The sequence below is a fragment of the Oculina patagonica genome, chromosome 2, assembly GCF_052425735.1.
Source record: "Oculina patagonica isolate OP01 chromosome 2, crgOcupat, whole genome shotgun sequence".
Taxonomy (NCBI): Eukaryota; Metazoa; Cnidaria; class Anthozoa; order Scleractinia; family Oculinidae; genus Oculina; species Oculina patagonica.
In genome coordinates, this window is record NC_135759.1 from 38,760,510 (window position 1) to 38,770,869 (window position 10,360).

General features: G+C 37.6%; 1 protein-coding gene across 1 annotated transcript; it reads left to right on the plus strand.

Annotated features, from left to right (window-relative positions):
• Nucleotides 1-252: 252 nt before the first annotated feature.
• Nucleotides 253-10,175, plus strand: LOC144644664 (tolloid-like protein 2). Its single transcript, XM_078504198.1, has 6 exons — nt 253-452; nt 3,180-3,212; nt 3,868-4,236; nt 5,317-5,697; nt 6,297-6,555; nt 7,250-10,175. Exons 1-6 carry the CDS (start codon nt 434-436, stop codon nt 7,317-7,319), a joined length of 1,131 nt encoding a protein of 376 aa, XP_078360324.1. The 5' UTR covers nt 253-433; the 3' UTR covers nt 7,320-10,175.
• The last annotated feature ends 185 nt before the right edge of the window (nt 10,176-10,360 follow it).

Genomic DNA, 10,360 nt, shown 5'->3' on the forward strand with positions numbered 1-10,360 from the left:
CAGACAACATTTCTCTTGTTAGATCAATTAATTTGCGAAATTTGCATAGTTTTCGATCGCGAGTTATTTAGGAGGGCTTTTTAATAAATCAAGCTGTCAGTTTTGAAATGTGAATGACAATTCTTCAAATATCAGACTGTGACGAATTGTGGCGGCAAAAAATAAATTGTTGCCAGAGCAGGTTTATTGACATTTTACCCAGATGACGCTTTTGTCATTTCTATCAATTGACTTGGTATTAATTCTTCAAAAGCTCAGGAAGTGTTTTTAGCACCTGCCAAAATGTAAGAGCGGAATTTGCATAGACAAGAAATTACATTTTGCGTGACCGACGGCAAATTGAGAGCAGCCACACTGGCTGTGAACCAAATGAAGCGTTTGTTTCTCTGTCCTTTCATGAATGGCATAGCCATTTTGGAACACGATCATTGCGATGTTAAGAGCTTTTATAGGTAAGTAGGTTGTATTGCTTTGTTTAAAAGGAACTAGAAACTCATTCGGTTAAGTGATTGCCTTATCCTTCCCGACATTTCGACTACGTTTGTATAATGTCGATCAAAGACTCAAGATCCTTAACTTATGCGGATCAAATTACCAAATCAACTGTGTCGTTGCTATTTCTTTCGACAAAAAGCTTCAGAACATTCTTCTTCGATTTTCCTCTTTTTCAACAGTAAGTCTCCTTTAAACTGCGTGTGTTGTAAACGGCGCCAGTCCGTCACGCGAGCTCGCGCCCGTCGAGTTGATAATGTCATGTCAAAAATATTTTTATTTATTTCACCTCTGACTAGAGACGTACGCTCAGCACCACAGTATAACGTTTTTAAACGAAATGGGAGCATTGTGATAACGTTATCATCAGCCGTTTTAACAAAGAAAAAGCACTAAAGCATTCTAGAATCGCAAAGTAAATAGAGGACTCCAGGAACCAAAACGAAAACAATTGACCACGTGTTCAATTCATTCATGTTGCCACACGCTCTTTTGTTAACAATTTTATTCCGGCCGGTTCACCGGAAACTAATTGCGTGGATATAAACACAGCAAAAACCATCAACGAAGAGAATTTTAAATCAAAGTTTGTAACTTAAAATCCATTAACATAGTCATCGAATTGGCCAGTGATTATTTTTCTGTGTTGCTTGGTTTCCTGAGGCAACAGAAGGTTCGAAACAGAATTCACGGTAGAGAATAATAAGAATGATACGATAAACGTGACAAAAATATTCAAAATGAAGTCATGCCAAGGCATGGCGCTTCGTCGTTTCATTTATTTAGTGTTTTTTAATCGGCTCGCGTGATTGTTTATATGTCAGTTCTTTTGTATTATTCCCGGCGAAGGCGGCTCTCGCTGAAGCGTGTTCAATGGATCGTTAAATGTATTGAGGTTCGAACAAAGGACCGACGTCAAAACAATTGTTTTGAATATAAATGTGTCTATAAAGTCCTTCTCGAAGAGTCAGACGTTGTCTGTTCTAAAGAGACAAGTTTGCTTATTTTTCATAGATATATAAACCGCAAGCGAAGACTTATCGCTTTGCTAGTAGCTTTGATGTAAATGTTTCTGTCCTGGACACAGCTGCAATGTATTTCAGTGTTTCTTAATATTATAAAGAACTGGTAGAACTTGACTCGACTAGCTCACTCGAGAAGTCGACCTCCCTGAGGTCCAAGTCTCTTAATCTGTCTGCACGCGAACAAACTACAAAGTGATTTGTGGCTCTTGTTTGGGGACATGAGATATGTATACTGGCTGGAGCCCAAAGACGGATTATTTAGTTTTTGAACGGCCGCTGCGGGGCGTGGGTGTGGGGAGACGGGGGAGAAGAAGGGAATTGGGCAATTGCCTTTAAAATAGTGAACAACGACCCAAAAGAAAAAAAAAATGTAAAGTATAAGTATAATAATGGGAAAGCTTATAACTAAACTACCCCGCCCCCTCCCCTTCTAGAATTAAATGGCTCGGCCCTGAACATCCGGCTTTTTATATCTACCATAGTTTTCAAACACAGCCTGATAGGAGGAGAAAAACAATTCCAGATCCAAAATACCAGTTACCCCGCCGTAGTCAAGAAATAACTAGGGAAGTAGTTCCATGCCGACTTCCGTGACAAACGCAGTTTAAAACATCCTTTCACGTGTTTGGGTTAAGGAATAAAAAGTTTTGTTGTGAAACCACTCTCATATCAGCACTGTGAATTGAACTACACTGGTTTCATTAATGGCACTTGGCATAATGCCTCTAAAATAAATCCTCAAATTTGGTGGCTGGCAGATTTCGTGCACATTTCCATTCTAATCAGCTAAAACTGGATTAGAATGAATTTCGCTCACATCCGGTGAGTCATATCTAATAATAACTTTAGAAGGTAAATAGAAATTATGATCGGTGTCACTCAACAGGTCTCACTGGCAATACAGGTATAACTAAAAAGAAGCTAAACGATTTTGTGATTGTAAAATTTGAATTGATCACTAAAACCGATGATTGTGGCGTCTTCTACTGTTTAATCTACACTCACAACTTGAAGGCCATGATGACTATCTTAAGTGTTGTCACTTCCTTTTCATGCTGAGCAGATAATACGGACATGTCCACCGATGCTCTCAACTAATCTAGTTCCCAGGAACGAGCGAGATAGGCACTTAACTTGACCAGCCATGTAAGCGCGCTTGAAATTATTAAGAAAATTATGGGATGTTAAACCGTTCTTCTTTTGGTCTACTTTAACTTTTTTTGCAAGGTCAAACATCTACCATGAAAGGCCTGAAAGGGTAAAATAGAATTTTTTTACTGGGAAAACGTGACTTGGGTCTCTAGTACTGGGAATCACAAACAAACCAAGACCAACCAATGGGAATGGCACTGGGATTTGGGCACAAAAAAAGTTGAGAAATGAGATTTGGTAACCGCGCCAGATATTTCCAGGATTAAACGCTCGTGACACGCACACTTTTTATGTTAGACATCACAAAAAACGAAAACACACACAGTTATGTAAAATAAAGTTAAAGATGAAAATGACCATTTACCCAGTAAAATATGATGGCACTTGTTTTTTTTTTCCTCAGGCATATCTTGCTCCGACCTTTATTCATTGGTCTTTCCTTTAATTGTTTTTGATTTTATCCTAAACTATTTACTAATCCTTAATTTTTGTTTTATATCTTGTTTTCAGTCTTTTTTCTAGTTGAATGCTCATTAACGAAATGTAAGTATCTGAAACAACATTGATAAACGCTCCCTCAGAAACTCGCAAGCGCTATGAACGCTTATTCACCACTTTCACATTTCCCATAATGCACTTTGTTTGCCCCAAAACATTTTATAATACAATAGAATAGAAACTTTATTAACCAATCAGCTTGGCAAAACCCATACTAATTTAGGGGACACGAAATGAATAGATTCTATCTAAAAGACAATTGAAATAATTGCATAACCATCAGGACGATAAGGGGCAAACAAAGTGAGGGGTATCGAATGGTCTTGCGAGCATTGCGAGCATGCGAGCACAGCGTTTTCTTGCGAGCACGAGCATTGACAAAGCCAGCCTTGCGAGCAACGAGCACTCAAAAAAACTACCTCACTAAAAAACTGAGCATGCGAGGACTTGTAAAATGTGCGAGCATAAGCAAACGAGCACCCATAATTTGGAGCTGCGAGCAGAAGCTTTGCGAGCACTGCTACATCTTGGGGGACCATTCATGACCCCTAAAGTGTATTGTGGGAGATGTGGAAATGGTCAATGGGTACACGCGGCTTACATCAAAATGGCTTTAATCAAATTAGCCAGCTCAGTGGGCCAATTTAACATAGAGTTTTGACTTTACACAGTTTTGATACGATATTTTTTTTTTCAATAGGGTGTCCTGAAAATATTCATTTTACAAACAGTTCCGGAGACTTTAGTAGTCCAAAGCCAGACAAGGCCTTGCTTTATCCGGACAACGTTCGATGTATATGGAGAATTACAATTTCAGACACCAATCAACAAATCAAACTTTCTTTTAACAAATTTCATTTGGAGAACTGCGACGACTGCGCATGTGACTTTGTAGAAATTTTTGATGTGGTTGGACCCAAACAGAACTTACTAGGGAGGTTCTGCGGCCGCTCGTTACCAGGCCCTTTCTATTCCAGCAAACAGTCGTTGTTGGTTGTGTTTCAGTCGGATCACGGGAATGGCTTTGCTGGATTCACGGCGTCATATTCCTCAGTGTTGCCTGGAGCAGGTTTGTTCGATTCAATGTTGAAATGATAGCAGTTTAATTTGCTGTATGGGTATGCACTAAGGCAAAGGGCTTTGGTTCACGAGCCGTTTTGGACTGAAATAGGTTTAGACTTTAAAGAGCAATGTCACGGGGATTTCGCAAATTTTCAGTCTCGACTGTTCTGAAATCAGAGTGGTAGGCAACTGAACTCATGAAAAATTATCTTTGAACATCAAAAGGAAGAAATAACCTTAGATGGAATCAAGCTACGGCTATAAATATCGATTTTTTGAAGACGCGCGGAAACAACTTGAAAAAGTAAGCCTTACTTTTTCAGGTTGCAATCCATTTCCATCCTTGCGATCCGGCCGCAGCCAAAGATGATTGTTTATAACAATTTTTAGTGTTCTAATATAACAATTTTTAATAAAAATGAACTAATATTTTTAGGTTTCCTGCGGAAGATTTTGTCAATTCAAAAATCTGGTAAAATCCGTGACCTAGCCCATTTAACCAATTGTCTGAAAACGATTACTTTGTGCCGTCTTGTCAAAATGAGGTTTAACGAAAACTAAACCAGTACCTGCGTAGGGTCTATTTAACAATTATTCCACGAGCACGCGTTGGATATGAGATGGTAGATAGCCAACGAGGCGCGTAGTGCTGAGTTGGCTATAACGATCTCATATCCAACAAGCGCGAGTGGAATAATTGTTTCATTAAAAACGCCCAAAGAATCGCAATATTTGAGCTTTCGTTGACACGTATCGGCTACCATATTTTTGGTCAATGGTATATGAGCTCATATACCATTGCCTGTTAACCAAAAAATAGCGTATCGGTTTTTTTTGGCAAGGTCGGAAGTAGAGTAGGGAAAATTGATTTTTTTAAGACTGAAAATGGGTAAGGGTATCACGAAGCACCCCCAAGGGAGCAGCATTGAGTCAATTAATCAATCTGATCGCTACTGACAAATCACGATATTTTGCTCAACCTCGACCAATAATTAATGTTAAATATCTGTAATGATTTTAACACCACAAACACAATAACTTGCTCACTATGGCTTTCCTGCTAAACCTATTTCTATTTTTATTTTAGTTTGCAGAAACGCCACTCGCCTAGTGACCGCAGTAGGTTCTATTCACAGCCCAGAATTTCCGTCTCGAAACTATCCCACCAATGTAGACTGCGTTTGGCAAATCACAACCCCGTATAACACCCGTATGCGATTAAAAGTTCAGACACTGTCCATACAAAGTTGCGGTGAATGGGGAACACCAGAGTTTTGCTCATGTGATTACCTTGAAATCAGAGATGGTAGTTCTTCAGGCGATCGCTTATTGGCCACATTTTGTGGTACTAAAGTACCCGATGCGTTGTATTCAAGCGGCAGGCATTTATGGGTGAGGTTCAAATCAGACGGACAAGTCGTCGCTTCGGGTTTTGTGGCATCGTTTTCCTCGGAGACAATTAGAGAAGGTGGGTTAAAAGGTGCTCTATAGCAATGTTACGAGTCCAGCAAGTTGAAGCGAGGAGTATATAAGATGTGTGCCCCCCCCCCCCCCCATTTCTTTTCCTAATTTACTAATCTGTTTACTTCGATGTTACAATTGATCAATTAATATGTTAATTTATTATAATTAGCAATTATCAATCACCAAGTGGAGGTGAATATATTCGCCGCTTTTCACTGAGGCGACTATTTTTTTGATTATTATACAGGAAAACAATTTGATAGCTGGCCCCAAAGTTAAAAAAAAAAACCACAATTCATCGATAACAATCCATCAATTTCGTTTGGAAGAGAGCAAAGTTCTAGTAGAAGCCAAGTAATACAGCCATCATTTTTTTGCAAATTATGAAGCATTTATGTTGCATTGCAAGCTATAAAGGGCGTATTTTATTTTGCGTATTACCCGTGTTGCAAATTGAGGCGATGCAAAATGTAACACGAAGAAGACATGAGCTCGTATTACTTAATTTACAAATTATTTATCTAACTATGAAGAAAGGTAGTCATCGTTGGAAAGGCTAGGGCAATCACCAGAAGCGAGAAATAAAACATTCCTTTATTGCAGGGGTTTCCTGTCCGGCAAGTTGGAAATACCCTTTTAAATGTCCGCAGGAGCTTAACATTAATAGGAACAAAACTGGCACCTGTTGCTATGACGACGGTCCAAACTGTTGTGAGCCTGGAGGAAAGCGTTGCTCCGACAGCGGGTCAAGCGAAAGGGACTACTGTCCTCGCCCAGGAGACGACAAGAAATTAAAATATTGCTGTACGAAAAAAGGGCTGCCTTCGTGCTGTGAATCATCAGGAGTTTACCACAAGGCTAGGTGAGAGATCATTATACAGATGTGTGTTTTCTTTGTTACACTGTGCATTTATTTAGTTTTATTAGTCTTTAATATTCCCCGCTGATATAACAAATGTTAGTTGGACACAAGTCCAAAACGGTGCATTAGAAACAAGCAAGGTTGATACTGCGTAAAAAAGTAAACTTTACGAGACACCAACGCGACTAAAACAGAAAAAGGATGGTTGCAACCGTAGACAGCTGTCGCCTCCTTATTGTGACTCGTCAGCGTGATGTCAGTGTAGCAATTCTAAATGGCGTTAGCTGGAAAGCCGACACAATAATAAATTACAGCCCGTACATCATTTCCTGTGAATTATAACCTGTTACAACCTGTAAATTATACCCGGTGCATTAAAACCTGTGACGTGTCCTACTGTCCTGTGTATCAATTAATTAACACGCAAACGCGATTGATAACACGATTTGAATGTACAACACATAAACGCCGCACATTGCCACATTGCAAAACAATACTGGGCTAGTTTGACCACATATCTTCTCGAAAGGATAATTCACAAAATAAAAATCACAAAATAGATACAGGAAAAGTAAAACGGAATCCTTTAGGCCAGAAAACAGTACAAACAATTCAGAAAACAGCCGATGAAAAAGGAATCGTATCACTCCAGAACTTTTATGATGACCTGTATCGTTTTTTTTGTTTGTTTCAGATTTATTGTGTTACTTGGAGTTATTGCCCACGTTTCATGTGTTCTTGGCAAGTGGTACAACGTGATATGAATTATTTATCTGATAATAGTTAGGGATTTTTAAATTTTTATTACATATCAGTGGGTATCAGCTGAAAAAACCTAGAAAATAGGAAGCTAAAATGGGAAAAAATAAAATGTTATATTGTTATATTGTCTTTATAAAATATCACAATTAAATCTAAAATTATTACAGTTGGAAAGGTTTGGATTGCTTGTTAACTCTTCGGAGACCTCTCAAAATGTTAGTTGGTTTTTGGAAAGTTCGAAAGATATGAAGAGCTATCTAAATATTTTTCATTTTATAAAAATAGTACTCTTTATGCAAGGGCGCTGAGGTCAAAAAAGGTCACAAAAACGTAAGTTAATGATATTTTTGGTATTATAATCTAAAATTTGGATTTTGTTCCGATTTTAAAATCCATTGTTGTTTAAATTATCCACATTTATGAAATGCTAAAATAACTGAAAAACAGCAAGTTACTTGCAGTAGATCTCCTTGAAGTTAGTTACTGTTGCTTGTTGTTTTTGTTGTTGCTGTTGTTGTTGTTGTTATCGTTGTTTTTAATGTTGTCGTTGTGAATGATGATAATCTCGTAGCCATGAATTTTGGCTTTGGTTTAAATTAAACACACTTGCATTATTTTGCTCTCTATGTGCCTTACTAGGAAAGGCACATTTACATTTTTTAACCGAGGAACCATACCACGGAACCAGACTTTCTTTTAAGTGATAATTGATGAAATTAATACTGGTTAATAAATGGGACAATGCAAGCTTAAAGTGACGGATCCACAGAGAGAGAGGCAGGCAGAGTTTTTGCCCCTTGTAGCCTGTATCTGTCAGGATTTTTCCCGCCAGTGCTTTGATTGAGGCAGCGAAACCGCGAAACCACATCACTCGGGTGAGATTTCCCGCCAGCTACGCAGGCTATACCTTTTGGAATTATATTTATTAACAGAAAAGGATAGCCCCTTAGACTTCTCCTTTGGACTCGTCACTTGTCTACTGTTGATACTAAATAACAGCGGTTTGTGAAATTCGTAAGTAGAGACATTACCATAAATTTTATTTTATTTTTTTAATAAAAATAGCCTTATTATGTTTATAAGAAAAGTACTACTTATATCTTAAAAAAAGTTTTTTAATAGGCGTTTTTAAAATATTTACTAATAAAGAATTTATTAGGAAGATTTATTTAATGTGAAAATGCTCAAACGTGATACAAGTTTTTTAATATTATGTATCGCTTAAAATGAAAAGAGCGTTAACAGGTCTAGAGCTAAATTGGATCAAGTCATAAGGTTTGTCTTCTCTACACCTAAATACAGTGTTTATGTTAATAGTTAAATAACGCCTTTATGGCCTGAATATTCGAATTGATTTGATGCGGAAGCTATGGTAATTTTTACTAATTTGGAACAGCTTAAAGGGACTATGTCACGGATTTCACCAGATTTTTGCACAACCAAAATTTATGTTTGTGTCGCAGGAAACCTTAAAATAATAGTCCATTTTTATTAAAAAAAATTGCTAGATTAGAGAACTGAAACTGTTAACGAGCATTTTTGGCTGTGGATGGCTGGGATGAAAACGGATTGCAACTTGAAAAAAAAGTGAGGCTTACTTTTTCAAGTTGTTTCCGCGCATCTTCAAAAAATACGTATAACAGTAGCTTGATTTCTATCCAAGAAATAAGGTTATATCTTTCTTTTTATTTTCAAAGATAATGTTTTTTATGGGTAAAGTTGCCTACCACTAATTTCAGAACAGTAAAGACCAAAAGTCTGCGAAATCCCCGTGACACAGTTCCTTTAAGAAAAGATCACCTTGATTGTCAAACGAAGCCAGGTATGCTTAAAAGAGATTGACTCCTCTTTTAATTTTTTTTTTTCTATGGATTAAGATAATCTGTGACTTTGTTTCTTGCATATTGCTGTGGGCAGCAATATTTGTTTTTTAAACAAGATACTTATAACAAGAACCACAGAAGAAGGACAATGTGAATATCCGTTTCACTCCATCCAGCAGTAAAAATGGCACTGGCGAATTTTTTTTATAGGTTAAATCCTGAAAGTTGTCATGCAGGAATTCAATATAAATACTTCTTGTCACCCTTTGGGAATATAAGTATCATTATTAGATGGCATCGATGGATCGGCAGTGATAAAGTAGCACGCCCCTTCATCTTCTAGAACTGTAAAAGACTTAAGCCTTAATCTAGCATTCCATAGACCAGTTCCAAAAATGGCTTCCGATATTTTCACTACGTAGAAACGTTGGTCACAGAAATAATTACTTTGCGTTAAAGATTAGGAAAAGATGAAACCTATAGTTCTATTTATTAGGAAATTGGAGGGACAAAGATGAAAACGAAGCTAAGCAGCCAGCTGTGCAGGCAATGGGTAACCACTTCGTCGGCTTTTCAAAATTCGTATTACCTTTAACGACTTCCTGTTGATAATCAGTAAGTGTTTCACTTGCCCGCTGGTGCAGCACGACATTTTCCCTAGAAACTTATAACCTTGAAAGCTGCATGTTCCATGCACATTCTTTAAGCCATCAGTGTTGAAAGAAACCTCTTCGGATAGGAGAAGACAATGGCGGCCATTTTTGCAACGGTCTATAGAGCCAGGTATCCCAAATCGTGTAAAGCCATACCTCAGTACTTTTCGTGAATGAATAATAATAATCACTGTTTAATTGAGAAATCGTTGGCTCCAGGGTCCTATCATTTCTTTAAACTAAAGTTAGTAGCTTTCGTTACATATACCATGCTTTTGACAGTGACTGACTCCTTTACATTGTGACTAACAACCACTTGACCGTAGTTTTGTTTTTTTTGTTTTCAAGTCTGTTCTTTAAATAAAGGCATTTGGTAAACCTATTTGTAGTGACTCTTTCATGTATGCCTTCTTTAGTTGCCAGTTATACATCTAAAACTAAAACTTAAAAAACACTAAGACTAAATTACATATGATCTACAGCCAATTTACCAATGTTAAGGCAATTTAACCTGAAAAAATGTTGCGGGATAATCTGCGACGGCCTAGCATCCCATTCTTCGAAAAC